Here is a 14972-nt window from a genome sequence, read left to right on the forward strand (position 1 = left end):
ATTGTTAAAGTGTCTAAACTTACTGTTTCACTCTTCAGTCCATATATGGGAACTAAGCAGCAAAAACTTTTTATGATGTCACAAATACCAACACATTCACATGTAAGTGTCTATGCAGTCTAGAGAAGTTCAGCTCCGCTCCACCCATTCACACTGAAGTTAGGAGTATTTCAGCTCAGGCTGCATTTTGAATGAGGTACAATACAGGGCAGCCAATCAGAACAGAGCTCATTTACATATATCAGTCTTAAAGGGATGGTAACAAAACTGCCTGTTTAATTCTAAGGGTGACGAGAGGATGGAAAATCATGTACAATTATTTCTGCCTTTGCCATCTAAGCCCACAAGTGGACATCAGGGAGAAAAAAGAAAATACGAATGCAGGATTAAATCTTATAAACTAAACAAAAAAGGGTCTTATTATTAATGTTTGATTTAATATTTTAAAATTGATATATACTGTAATATATACTGTAACTGTGATATATATACTTGCCTTGTTTTGTCTTGTGTGCTGTCCAAAAGTGCCTTTCCACAAAATAGCTTAAATAGAAGTACAAAAGTACCAACTCAAGAACTACTGAGTATTAAGTATCTTAAAGAACAGCAGTGAAACGTCTTCATACATTTAGCATGTATCAATATAAGACCTGAGGTTTGTTAGATTCTGTTCTTATCATTTTGATCCTTGTAGTCTAAATTTAAAGCTCCGAAGTGAGAAGCAGTCACAGATACTATCCCCAACATAACGTAAGCAAAAATATACACTCTTAAAAATATACACTAAATATGCAGTGACACCTTCTCACTAATGTTTCTTCTGAAATGAAGGAGCCTCTACTCTTCTGGGAATGCTTTACACTAGATGTTGGAACATTGCTGTGAGGATTTGATTGCATTCAGCCACAAAAGCATTAGCGAGGTCAGGTACTGATGTTGGATGGTCAGTTCTGGATCACTCCAACTCATCCCAAAGGTATTGGATTGAGTTCCATCACTGCAGAGAACACAGCTTCACTGCTCCACAGCCCGGTGCTGGGGGGCTTCCAGCATTGGGCTGTGGAGCCCATGCTTGGCATTGACCATGGTGACCTTAGGCTCATGTGCAGCTGCTCTGTCCCATTCTATTGGCCAGTACTTTTTACAGGGATTATGAAAGTATTATCATTTGAAAATACTCATCAAAGTATTGCTACAGTGCTTGCATTAAAGAAAGTGAGAGTAAGACAGTTAAGCTGTCAGGTTTTACTGATTTTAACTAACTTCAGGACAAACACTACAGATTTGGTGCATTTTCAATGCTTGGGTTGGTGTTTCTCAGCATTCAGATGCATTTATTTTCCCTCTGCTGCTGTAAGTCATCGCTGGGCAGGTTAAACTGTTGCAGTGAGCTGCTTCTGTGTGCAGCTTTTTCAGCGCTTTGTTCAGTGCAGTTCCTTAACTTCTCCCAGTCCTTCGTCACCATGGAGACCCTCCATGCTCCGCCTCCGTCCCACATCGCCATGGCGATGCCGAATTCCCTGCACCCCGGCAGCTTTGTGCTGCCACACACTGTTTACTTTGTGAGGTCATGAGAGGCTGGAAAAAGTGACCGAGTGTGTGCGCACATGCAGGTTTTCAGTGTTAACAGGCCCGTTTCATGGAAAACGTTTCTTTCCTTGCTTTTTCTTTCTCTTTCTTTTTTTCTTTAAATGAGTTTTAAAACATACATTTTGCTCCCCAGTCCATGCATGGAAACAGAGCTGCAAAGACAGCCCATATTCAATTCGTTGTTTTTGTGAGGTCACAAAATTAATTTGCATACATCTGACTACAGCCATTAAGCTCCGCCCACACTCATGAAAGTTGTCAGCTGTTGTCGGAAGAAAACCTCGTATCTCCAAAATGATAACTTTACAGGAGAAGGAAAAAACCTACTTTACTTTTAATGTAAGTCAATTGAACCAGAATTTCCCAAGTAATTTTGAGCTGTTTTGGGCCAATCTTCATGAAATTTACACAGAATGTAAAGAACGACAGATATTTTCATATTATGTCAAACACTGAAAAACGTCAAAAATAGATATACGAGGTTTAGCGATATACACTATATGTCCTGTTCGTTTCTTCTGAATTGAAGGTTATTAACCCTTTTGTTGCCGTGAGAAGGCTAAAGCAGAGAGCTTGTAGCCAGTTTTACAGTGATCTGGCTGTGTGTTTATGCTGTATTTCTGGGTTGTGGGATGTTGGAGCTGGTTTCTGTCACTCTAGTCAGGGCAGGATGTGCTGAGTGTTTTGGTGTGAATCATGTCATTGTAACCCTTTATAATATGAAGGCTAAAAGCAGAGATGTAATATAACAGTAGCGAGCGAGTTTTGTGTGATTTTGGAGCTGGATTGCTGGCTGATGGATGGTCACAGGTGGGTGAAATCACTCTGAATGGTGAGGGTAGAGTCTGATGAGTGATCTGATGTGTGAATCATGTTGCTGTTTTAACCCTTTGTTGGAATATGAAGGGCAAAAAGCAGAGCAATCATGCCCGGATTTTGGGTGATTTTCCGAGCCGAATTACTCACAGATGCAGATGTCACAGCTCGATGATGTCACACTAGCTAGTTAGGGGCGGGTCTGCTGAATGGTCTGGTATGTGTATCATGTCTGTAGCTTAAACCGTTCTGAAGTTATGAATTTATGCCTGCAAACAGGGCTAATAGGGAGTTTGTCCCCCTCTGCTGCAGTAACAGCCTCTACTCTTCTGGGAAGGCTTTACACTAGATGTTGGAACATTGCTGTGAGGATTTGATTGTATTCAGCCACAAAAGCATTAGTGAGGTCAGGTACTGATGTTGGATGGTTAGTTCTGGATCACTGCAACTCCTCCAAAGGTACTGGATGGAGCTCTATCACTCCAGAGAACGCAGCTCCACTGCTCCACAGCTCAAAGCTGTGGAGATTATATATGCTGCGTGTGCTCAGTTTCAAAATGTACCATTCACACTCCAGTCCATACAGTCCATATATGTAAACAGCCTGTTTTGAATTGTTTTTATGATGTCATGAAAACCAGTGCATTTACATATTTATTCAGCCTACAACAGTTTAGCCCCTCCCATTCATGCTGAAGTTATCAAGAGTGTTTCAACCCAGGCTGCTTTTTGAATGAGGCACAACACAGGGCAGCCAACCAGAACAGAGCTCATTTACATGTATCAGTTTTGAGGTACAGTGACACACACAGCCTATTTTATTATGAGAGATAAATGATCATGTGAAAATGAAATATGGGTGTTTCTGGGTTCATGAAACCACAAAATGTCATCATGAACAACACAGGAAAGAAACACAGGAAAATGTCAGTTGAGTGTGTGTTTGGGAGTTAAAGAGTGCAGGAAGGTGTGAAAACGTTGCGAGGCGTATTGTGAGAAAATAGCAGAGAGGATAGAGATGTTCTTCACACAGAGCCGCAGTGTTTACTCAGCACAGTGACACCTTCACACTGTCTGAGGCTGCTGTGTACTTATGCTCAGTGTTTCTGCAGAACTGCTTATAAAACTCTCTCTCTCTCTCTCGCTCGCTCACTCTTTCTTTTTCTTCCTTTCTTCTCTTTTCTTTCTCTTTCTCTCTAATTCTTTTCTTTCTCTTTCTCTCTAATTCTTTTCTCTCTCCTGTCTTTTTCCTTTGTTTCTCTTTTTCTCTTTCTCTTTTTTCTCTCTCTCCTCTTTTTTCTTTCTCTCTTTCTTCTTCTCTTTCTTCTTCTCTCTCTCTCTCTCTCTCTCTCTCTCTCTCTCTGGTGCATGCTGGGAGGTGGTGGGTGAGGGTGCGTCTGTGAGAGGTGCTGTGCTGAAGTCAGGGTGTGCTTTTTCCCTGTTTCTACCCTGTATTTTCGGGGTTATTTTCCTAATTTCTGACTGTTCAGCACCGTTAATCGTTAGCCGCTGAGAGCGGCGAGTGAGGGGGGAGTCATGGCTCCTCGCCTCGCGGCTGAAACGCCGTCTCTCTCCCGCGCAAATGGCTTTAGATGTGTCCCACCGGCAGAAGCGGGAGTTGAAGACGTGCTTCTGGTGGTGGGAGAAAAAGTTGGCTTTGATCAGATCTCCTCCGCCTCGAGGATGAATAAGGCCGTAGTGGTGTTTCTGAGAGAGGAACGTTTAGTGAGTGAGCTCGTGGAGAGCGGGATTTGGGTGTTGGAGACTTTGGTGCCGGTGTCCCCTCTATCAACACCGGCGACCAGGGTCACCATCTCCAATGTCCCGCCTTTCCTCTCCAGCGAGTCCATTGCCAAAGAACTCGGCCGATTTGGGAAATTTGCGAGTGAGATCACGCCGGTCCCGCTCGGCTGTAAGAATGCAGCTCTCAAACACGTCCTGTCTTTTCGTCGACAGGTGTACATGTTTCTAAACAATCCGGATCGGTTTATGCCAGCACTGACAGTTTGAAATGTTTTGGGTGTGGACTTATCGGACATAAGCGGCTCGCGTGCCCGCTTAAAGAGCGCAGCGAGGCGCCTGAGAACCGGGCTTTTGATGAAGCAGGGCCCAGCGGGGCTGCGGGGGCAAACGACGCGGCCTCGGGTGAAGGCACGTCAGAAGTCGCTACTCCGGAGGTGAATCGAGGAGAGGAGGTGAGTGAGCGGCTGGTGGAAACTGTTTTAGTGAGTGAGGGTGTTGAACAGCAGGCTGGTCAGAGGGATGGTGAGGAGGTGAGTGTAGAGGCTGGGCCGTGTGCTGAGGGGAGCAGTGTTACTGAGCTGGAGTCTGTAGCAGTAGGTGAGTCTCAGCCAGGGTCAGTGATATCTGTAGGGGAGGGGATGGAAGAGGAGGAGGACAGGCTGTCTGAAGTTTCAGATATTGGGAGTAGCCAGTTTAGTGGTGAGAGGTTGTACACTGTGGAGCAGATCAGCTCTTTTTTTAGACGAGACTAAAGGCAGGCCGGTTAATGTTACTGATTTCTTTCCTGATCCGGATAAGTTTATATGCTCAGTGCTGAGAGCACAAAAAAAACGTGAGTTATGATGTTCTTTCCCAGCAAAAGCGTTTTCGCCTAAAAAAGCACATAACTGCTATTCGGAAAGCAAAATCTGTGAAGTCTTGTGTCAAACCTTGCTCTGATCGTACAAATGTATGAGTACCACGCACGAGGTCAGAGGGCCTTTTCTGTCTGCTTTTCCGGTCTGTTGCTTTACGTTTTTCTCTCTTCCTCTTTCGAGTGCATGGGGTTTTTGAGGGTGGGTTCCCTAAATGTTAATGGGTTTAGAGATAGGGGTAAACAGGCCCTCTTTTCTGAACTTTTCAGCCTCAAGAGGCTGAATGTGTGCTTTTTGCAAGAGACTCATAGTGATGAAGATCTAGCATCTGATTGGGGCTTATGGTTTAAAGGGGAGTCTCTATTTAGTCACGTTTCAAGTAATAGTGCAGGAATTGGTATCATTTTCTCTCAGTCTTCCTCAGTGACTGTCCTGTCAAGAACTGAAGTAATAGCAGGGCGTTTACTTATGGTTAGAGCGAGAGTAAATGATCGAGTTTTTGTTTTTATTAATGTGTATGCTCCTATAATAGAGGATCAGGGAGGACTGAGTTGTTTCGTAGACTGCGTCAAACTTTACAGTCCCTCTCCCCTGAGGATACTGTTGTGATGGGGGTGATTGGAATTGTACACTAGATTTTATCAAAGATAGGAATGGAGAAGAGCCTCACCCCCAGTCTGCTCGTGCTCTAGCTAATGTGATATCTTCTTTTAAAATGACAGATGTATGGAGGGAAAAATACCCTTTAGTCAAATGTTACACATGGGTGAAAGTTTTTGACTGGGGGAGTTTTTGCTGCACGCTTAGATAGATTTTATGTTTCTCAGAGTGCGAGAAACAGTGTAAGTAAGTCTACTATTCAGCCCACTTCTTTTTTCTGATCACCATTTATGCACGGTGGAGTTTTCTTTTATTTCTCATGTCTCTAAGAGTTGTATGTGGTATTTTAACAAGAAACTTCTATTGGATAAACTTTTTTGCGAGTGTTTTAAGGTATTTTGGCAAGAATGGGTTGCAGAAAAAGGGAGGTTTGAGACTCTTATGCAGTGGTGGGAACTTGGGAAGACTCAAATTAGGATCTTCTGTCAAAATTTCACTGCTTTTTCTACGGCTAAGATCAGAACAGCTGTCCAAGTCTTAGAACAAGACATAACGAGGATACATGACCTCATGATAAACCAGAATGTCTCTGGCTTGCAAGCCATTTTGACCACAAAACTCCAGAACCTTAGTGCCATTTTGGATGAGAAAGCAAAAGGGGCTTTGGTTAGAACCAGGTTTTTATCTATACAAGACATGGATGCTCCCACTGCCTTTTTCTTCAATTTAGAACAATCCACTTCAGACCATAAGTCTCTGGTCTCCTTACGCAAAGATGGTGGTACAGTCACTGCAGACCCAGCTGAAGTGCGAAAGATGGCAGTACAGTTTTATTCTGAGTTGTATGCAACTGGATCACTGGACCAGAACTGTACCAAGGTTTTGCACAACGATCTTCCTCAACTGGATCAACAGCAAAAGCAGGCCTTGGACTCTGCTCTGACTTTTGAGGAAGTCACCCAAGCCGTTTATCAGCTGACTTCCGGACGAGCACCTGGTATTGACGGTTTGCCTGTGGACTTTTATAAGGCCTTCTGATTGCATCAGCTCTTTGGCATAAGTTTACTGTGCTGAATCCCCCTGATGGTCTGGTCGATGACATTCAGAAGGCACTGGTAAACTTTTTTTGGAATGGACATCACTGGCTCAGGGCTGCTGCACTTTACCTCCCGGTGCAGGAAGGAGGACAGGGCCTGATAGACATGCGATCCAGAATCGCTGTTCTGCGTTTGCAGGCTGTGCAGCGCCTTCTGTATCGTACACACCATTGCTGGACTGATGTAGCTTGTGCCCTCCTAAGGGTTGCTGGACGCATGGGCCTTGACAAGCACCTCTTTTCTCTTGTTTTAGGGACAGTGGACTTGGAAGGCTTAACTCCTTTTTACTCAGCAGCAATGCAAGCATGGAAGCTCTTTTCAGTTTCGAGGGAGGGCGTTGCTCCATCACGCTGGGTTTTTGAAGAACCACTGTTTTTTAACCCTGTTTTACCTGCATTGTCCCAGTTCTCAGCTGCATTGAGAGTCACCTTTTTGGAGAAGGGCTTTTGCCTGTGGACTTTTATAAGGCCTTCTGGGGAGTCATCGGAGAGGACTTGTTTAGTGTTTTTCAGGCCTGCTTTGAGGCCAAGATGCTTCCAAAGAGCTGCCAGCGTGCGGTCCTCTCTCTCTTGCCGAAGAAGGGAGACCTCTGCTTACTTAAGAACTGGAGGCCGGTGTCGCTCCTATGTTCGGACTATAAAATTCTGTCACGATGCATTGCAAACAGACTTAAAGAGGTTTTACACACACTGGTTCATGAAGACCAATCTTATTGCATTCCCAAACGATCAATTTATGACAACTTATTTTTGCTTAGAGATTTGGTTGATTTTGCGAAATTGTCTGGTTCGGAGGTCTGTTGTCACTTGATCAAGAGAAAGCTTTTGATCGGGTTGACCATGAGTACCTATTTGATACCTTAAAAGCTTTTGGTTTTGGTGACAGGTTTTTATCCTGGGTTAGACTGTTGTACACTGGGGCCTCCTGTATGATTAAGGCAGGAGGGGTTTTAAGTGTTCCAGTTCTAGTTAGCAGAGGAATCAGGCAGGGGTGCCCTTTATCAGGTCAGCTGTATTCTCTGGCCGTAGAGCCTTTCCTTTGTTTACTAAGGAAGAGGCTGTCAGGCTTACAGTTTCAAGGAAGTTCTGTGAAGCTTTTGGCGTACGCCGATGATATTTCTTTGGTAATTTGTCATGAGCATGATGTTCATTCCTTACAAGAGTGCTTAGACATTTATGAGCGAGCTTCCTCTGCTAAGTTGAACTGGAGCAAAACAGAAGCGCTATGGTGTGGTGTTCATACTGAGAACCTCTCCATGCCACCAATTCCAGGTGGTGTTAAGTGGGGCAGATTTGGTCTGAAGTTTTTAGGGGTTTGGTTAGGCACTGATCAGGCCCAGATCCAGAACTGGGAGGGGTGAAGAGAGAAGGTCCATGCCAGGTTGTCTACATGGTCTCGCCTGCTACCCCAGCTATCGTATCGGGGCTGAGTTTTGATTGCCAAAAACCTGATTGCATCAGCTCTTTGGCATAAGTTTACTGTGCTGAATCCCCCTGATGGTCTGGTCGATGACATTCAGAAGGCACTGGTAAACTTTTTTTGGAATGGACATCACTGGCTCAGGGCTGCTGTACTTTACCTCCCGGTGCAGGAAGGAGGACAGGGCCTGATAGACATTCGATCCAGAATCGCTGTTCTGCGTTTGCAGGCTGTGCAGCGCCTTCTGTATCATACACACCATTGCTGGACTGATGTAGCTTGTGCCCTCCTAAGGGTTGCTGGACGCATGGGCCTTGACAAGCACCTCTTTTCTCTTGTTTTAGGGACAGTGGACTTGGAAGGCTTAACTCCTTTTTACTCAGCAGCAATGCAAGCATGGAAGCTCTTTTCAGTTTCAAAGGGAGGGCGTTGCTCCATCACGCTGGGTTTTTGAAGAACCACTGTTTTTTAACCCTGTTTTACCTGCATTGTCCCAGTTCTCAGCTGCATTGAGAGTCACCTTTTTGGAGAAGGGCTTGAGTAAGATCCGCCACTTGCGGCAGGGTGTATCCTGGATGACAGCAGAGGACTTGGCAGATATGACTGACCTAAGATCAGTGCGCCTGGCTTCACAGGTGCTTGGACGTTTAAAATCTGACCTGTCCGCCCCTGTCTCTGAATACCTGGATGCAACCCCCGTGGAAGACTGGCGGATCATGGACATGGATTACCCAGAACTTGTACTGGACATGGGTCAGGAGGACTGGCAGGAGTTTCAAGGGGCACTTCTTTCCATGGAAACCCCGACTCTTGGGGCTTTCAGTGCAATCACTAAACAGAGGCTGTATCAGGCATGCACAAAAGTTTTGAATTTTCGAAGCCTGAGGGATGTGCAGGAGACTAAATGGTCTGAGGTTGTTGAGGCAGGCTCGTCCCCAAAAGGTAGCTGGCGGTCTGTGTACAAAAGGCCCATCGAAAAGAGAACGGCCGACCTCCAGTGGAGGATTGTACACGGGGTTTTAGCTACGAACAGACATGCGGCACGGATCGATCCCACAGTTGGGGAGGGTTGTCCTTTCTGTGGTGCTCCAGAGACTCTGTTTCATGTTTTTCTGCAGTGCTCACGGTTAGGTTCAATTTTAGTGTTAGTCAAAAATTGGGGTTTAACATTTTTAGGGTTTTTTAGGGATAGTTTGTTCATTTATGGTCCCAAATATTCGGCTTTAAAAAAGGACAAAGTGGTGCTTTTAAACTTTTTGTTTGGAGCAGCGAAGTTGGCGATCTGGTGCACGAGGAAAAACAGGATTAAGGGGTGTGGAGGGATTGACCCTGTCCTAATGGTGAGAGGTCTTGTGATGAAACGACTCCATGTTGAATTTGCATTTTATAGTCTTGTGAATGACCTGGACACCTTTTTTCATGTGTGGGGGGGTGGGGGGCTCATTTGCGAGCCGGATGGACTTGGTGGGTTTGTGGTGAATTTGTAAGGTGATGGTTTTGCTGCATTTGTGCTGATTTCTGTGTGATCTGTTTTTAGTGTTTACTGGTTACATTAAAGGTGTTTTGAAAGTCAAGTCTCTCTCTCTCTGTCTTTTCTTTCTCTTTCTCTCTCCCTCTCTCTCGTCTTTTCTCTCTCTGTGTCTCTCACTTCTTTATTTTGTTTCTCTTTTTATGTCACCCCTTCTCTTTCTTTTCTCTTTTTCTTGTTTCTCTCTCTTTCTTCTTTCCCTTTCTCTCTTTCTCATTTTTCTCACTCTCCTCTCTCTTTTTCACTTCTCTCTCTCTCTCTCTCTCTCTCTCTCTCTCTCTCTCTCTCTCTCTCTCTCTCTCTCTCAGTGCAACTGATGCCGACCAGTCCGGTGGGTGAGGAGGTGCCCCGTGGTAAAAGCAGGAAGAGAGTGAACCCAGTGGTCCACACTGAGGCTCCTGAGCCGGACCCCATCGCTGACGCGTATCGCTACTGTAACCTCCCCAACCAAACGGAGCACACATGGGAGGGTGAGATACACTCTAACACATACAGCTACATCCATCCACCGAGCCAAACTGAGTGCAGATGGGAACATGAGAAACATACAGTACAGCGCAAAATTCTGAGACCCCCCTTCATTTATTAATTTACTTTACTTTTAATTCAATAAACTATATAAGTACAAGTTAAGAAATCTGCAGGGATGTTTTTCCACTCCTCCAAAGTTCAGTCTTAGAAGTTGGTTTTGCATTTTCTGCTTCTCACAATCCAGACAATCCCAAACACATTCAGTGATTCTTTTCCTGCTCTCATGTAAATCCCACAGATCTGTCTTATATGCTGTGTAAATATGCAAATAGATATACTTTTATTTCTACTCCCTCATAGTTTATTCTAACTTATGTCTCCTTTTTATTTCGGTCTTTATTTCTGCCTAATATGTGTAGGTTTATGTGGAATTATATGTGTTGCTACTGTAACACTGCAATTTCCCCTCAGGATCAATAAAGATCTGTCTGTCTAATTGTCTGTCTGTCTGTCTGTCTGTCTGTCAATCAATCTGTCTATCAATCTATCTGTTTATCTGTTTATCTAATTGTCTGTCTGTCTGTCTATCTGTTTGTTATTCTCTGTCTATGTTGAGGTCTGGACTCTGGGGTGGTCAGTCCATTGTTCAGCTTCTTTGTTTGTGTCTGTCTCCTTTTCTCAGTGAACTCGGTTTTGGAAACTCTTTCTCCATTTATTTTTTTTTGACTTTCTCCTTCCTATAAACAAGTGGAGTATCTTGTATCTAATTTCCTCAGAAGTATCTCCTGAAAAATGAAAAACTTGTTTTGGCTGTAAAATTTAATAAATGACTTTTGCACAGAGCTGTATGAATACTAATGTATATTAATGGGCACATACGCTTGCTTACATACATACAAATTAGCATGTGTTGTGTTGTAGGACACAGCCTGGCTGACTACAAACTGCTGTCTGTGCATGTGATGATTCGCCATGGCGACCGTTATCCCCTCTACTCCATCCCCCAGACCAAGCGGCCAGCCATAGACTGCACTCTGTCACCAAACAGGTCTGTAACGTGCTGAATAGAGTCTTAGAATCATCCAAATCACCAAAGTGGGATTGAACATGTAGACAGTACACAATAAACTAAAAAGATGACTTTATTTACTACATTTGTATTTAATTATGTATTTATTTAGGTACATGAGCATAGAAGATTACAGAGAATGTCCGACATCATAAATTTACACTAATGTGCTTTACAGTGTTTGTCCCTGGATTGGTCTTCAACAAATACGTAGTGGTAGGATTATTTTTTTTCCACGGCTGTTGTAAAGCTTAGTGACTTCTATAACAGTCATAATTATAAGAATAATAAGAATGCCAACCAATCACAGAGTGCTTCATACAGGAACAGAAGCGAATCATTAAAACTGAAAAATACTAAATTAAATAACAACACATTTACAAACAACAGAATAAATAATAAGAGACCCAGCACTCCAGGCATAAACCACTCTAAACAAATATATTTTTCATCTGGGTTTAAAAATGCTTAGCCTGCACTGTTCTGGAAGAGCTAGAGGGTCTTCTAGAGGGTCTTCCACCAGCTGAGCTGTAATAACAATAATAATTATTATTTATATAGCACTTTTCCTCAGATCAGTTTGAAAAATCAACCACTACAACAAATAACATGGCAAAGCAAAAGAACAACAAATAACGCCAGAGTACACAAAAAACAGCCACAATCATAAACATCTGGTGGAAAACAGCTGCCATATGTTTACTCTTTCTTAAGGGGGCACCAACCACACTGGCATTAATCAGTCACAGGAGGCAGCGAATGGGCTGTAAAAAGAAAAAAAAAAAGGAAAAAAAAGGCCTTTTAATGTGATTTGAAGAATTAAAGGAGCGAAATGTCTCTGCAGGAGTGAATTCCAAAGTAATGACTGTTCACCCATAGATGAGAGATTAAGGGACCACAAACGTACCAGAAACAATGGACCTCAGTGTAGAAGCAGGAAAAAATAGACGGAGAATGTCAGACAGAAATCGTAGAGCAAGACCATGAAGGACTTTGAAGGTGTAAGTTGCGTGAACTTACAGTGAGAAGAAGGACGCAAAGTGTCACTGATGTGAAGCACCACCGTTAGTGTTTTTGTTTTGTTTGTTTGTTTGTTTGTTTGTTTTTGCCAGTGGACAATGTAGGTTGGGGTAGAATAATGTGATGAAGTGAAACTCTTCCTAAGCTAAATTCATTCTTATAATGTCAGATGATATTTGTTGCGTTTAAAGCTGCAGTGTGTAAGATTTAGTGGCATCTAGTGGTGACGTTGCAGATTGCAACCAACTGAATCCCCCTCCCTCTCCCCACCCTTTCCAAGCATGCAGTACAACCTACAGTTGCTACAGTCAGGTTTTCTGCCGTTGCCTGTCCTGATTTATCTATAGTATAAATATATACTATATAGTAAGTGGAGCTGATAGAAAGGACAATGAGCTAGAAACAAGGAGGTGGTCAGAATGTGATGCCTGATCGGTGTAGATAGTACAGTTTAGTTAAATATTCCAAAAAAAACATTGTCTGACTGTCACCAATTATTAAACAATGTGCTTTAAATATCGCTATTGTGGGAAGAAAACCTCATATCTCCAAAATGGTAACTTTACAGGAGAAGGAAAAAACCTTCTTTACTTTTAATGTAAGTCAATGGAACAGTAATTTTTTCCAAGTCGTTTTGGGCCGTTTCTTTTGGTCCATTCATCATGAAATATACCTACAATGTAAAGAACAACAGGCATTTTCGTATTATGTCAAAAACTGAAAAACATCAGAAATGGAGATACGAGGTTTTCTGCCGATAACAGCGATTTATCAACGGTGCTACATTTATATCACCTGCCAGGTGTTTTTATCTTATCTGTTGGTGTCCATTTTTGAATGGTTCTGAAGTTTCGTGTTTAGGCTCAGGTGCATCAGTGCGCAGATAAAGGCGACACCATGTTAAGCCTCTTTTATCAGCTCTGCTGAGCTGTTTTGACGTAGCATATCGCTGCTGTCGGAACAAAACCTCGTATCTCCATTTTTGTCATTTTTCAGTTTTTGACATAATTTGAAAATGCCTGTTGTCCTTTATATTGTATGTAAATTTCATGAAGAATGGGCCAAAAGAAACGGCCCAAAATGACTTGGAAAAAATTACTGTTCCATTGACTTACAGTAAAAGTAAGTGTGTTTTTTCCTTCTCCTGTAAAAGTTACCATTTTGGAGATATTTTGTTCTGACAGAAGCGATGTATTGCATGTCGCTCTTGGGTTATGCCCACTAACCAAAGATTAAACTAAAAAGCCATGCGAAGGCCGACACCACCTTTTTCCTCGGTCTAGAGGCTGAAGAGACCACTAACGTTTATTTCTTCTGCGTTCTGCTCTCACTTTCCTTTTCCTGCCCCCCTCTCGTATTACAGCACTGTTTGTGTTGTCTCGCCCTGTTCTCTGTTACACTCAGTCAGTGATGTGCAAAGTGTCATGCAAATGTGCTCAGACAGAGAACACAGCTAAGAGTCAGCACTGTGTGACTGAGAGAGCTGATGTGGCCTCATTTTAACATGATTCTTAAAGCAGTGGCTTTAGAGCACTATGAATTAGTATTGATATTAATATTAATATATTGGTCATGCTTTATACCATTAGCCTACCAGCTGGTTAGACAATGTTGAAATGACATGTATTGTGAATGGATAGAACAAGACTGCAGAGGTTTATCACTGATAGACGTGTTTTCAATTTCTTTAAGTTTAAGTTTAATAAGTCTGGTCACGCAAGCTCTGTCTCTTCATCGTCTCATCTTTAAAGAAATTTTTCTCTTTTCTTTCTTTTTCCTGTCTTTCTCTCTTAATCTCTTAAACTCTCTTCATCTTTTTTCTCTCTATCCTTCTCTCTCTCTCTCGCTCTCTCTCCTCTCTTTTTCTCTCTGATTTTATGTACACATTTCATATTTCTTTCTCTCTCTCTCTCTCTCTCTCTCTCTCTCTCTCTCTCTCTCTCTCTCTCTCTCTCTCGCTCTCGCTCTCTGAAATATCTCTGAAGGAAATCAGCTGAAGGAAATATGTGACTCCAAATAGAGTCCATCTCTGGTCATGGAGGCTCCTGTACAAAAGCCCCTTTCCCAAACGTTCAGGAGACCTCCAGTAGGGGATCCTCCACTGTGCTGTACCTACAAATGGTTTTGTGTCAAAATTTAACCCTGTCTGTTTGAGCTCCTGGACGGAGTGCTCAGAAGGCTAGGTCCTCTAATCGAGCTCCTGGACAGAGTGCTCAGAGGGCTGAGTCCTCTATTTGAGCTCCTGGACAGAGCGCTTAGAGGGCTGAGTCCTCTATTTGAACTCCTGGACAGAGCGCTCAGAGGGCTGAGTCCTCTATTTGAGCTTGTGGTCAGAGCGTTTGGAGGGCTGGGTCCTCTGTTCGAGCTCCTGGACAGAGCGCCCATAGGGCTGGGTCCTCTGTTTGAACTCCTGGACAGAGCGCTCAGAGGGCTGGGTCCTCTATTTGAGCTCCTGGACAGAGCGCTCAGAGGGCTGGGTCCTCTATTTGAACTCCTGGACAGAGCGCTCAGAGGGCTGGGTCCTCTATTTGAGCTCCTGGACAGAGCGCCCATAGGGCTGGGTCCTCTGTTTGAACTCCTGGACAGAGCGCTCAGAGGGCTGGGTCCTCTATTTGAGCTCCTGGACAGAGCGCTTAGAGGGCTGGGTCCTCTATTTGAACTCCTGGACAGAGCGCTCAGAGGGCTGAGTCCTCTATTTGAGCTTGTGGTCAGAGCGTTTGGAGGGCTGGGTCCTCTGTTCGAGCTCCTGGACAGAGCGCCCAGAG

At 43.6% G+C, this 14972-nt stretch overlaps 1 protein-coding gene across 2 annotated transcripts in view; it reads left to right on the plus strand.

Moving 5' to 3' along the window:
• Positions 1-14972, plus strand: part of pxylp1 (2-phosphoxylose phosphatase 1) — a 46544-nt gene that overhangs the window by 21542 nt on the left and 10030 nt on the right. For both annotated transcript variants that reach the window (XM_036565273.1, XM_036565272.1), the window contains 2 exons: positions 9956-10117; positions 11040-11166. In XM_036565273.1, the coding sequence (XP_036421166.1) occupies positions 9956-10117; positions 11040-11166 (289 nt within the window). The remainder of the gene's footprint in view (positions 1-9955; positions 10118-11039; positions 11167-14972) is intronic.

Source organism: Colossoma macropomum, unplaced genomic scaffold (genome assembly GCF_904425465.1).
Source record: "Colossoma macropomum unplaced genomic scaffold, Colossoma_macropomum, whole genome shotgun sequence".
Classification (NCBI taxonomy): Eukaryota; Metazoa; Chordata; class Actinopteri; order Characiformes; family Serrasalmidae; genus Colossoma; species Colossoma macropomum.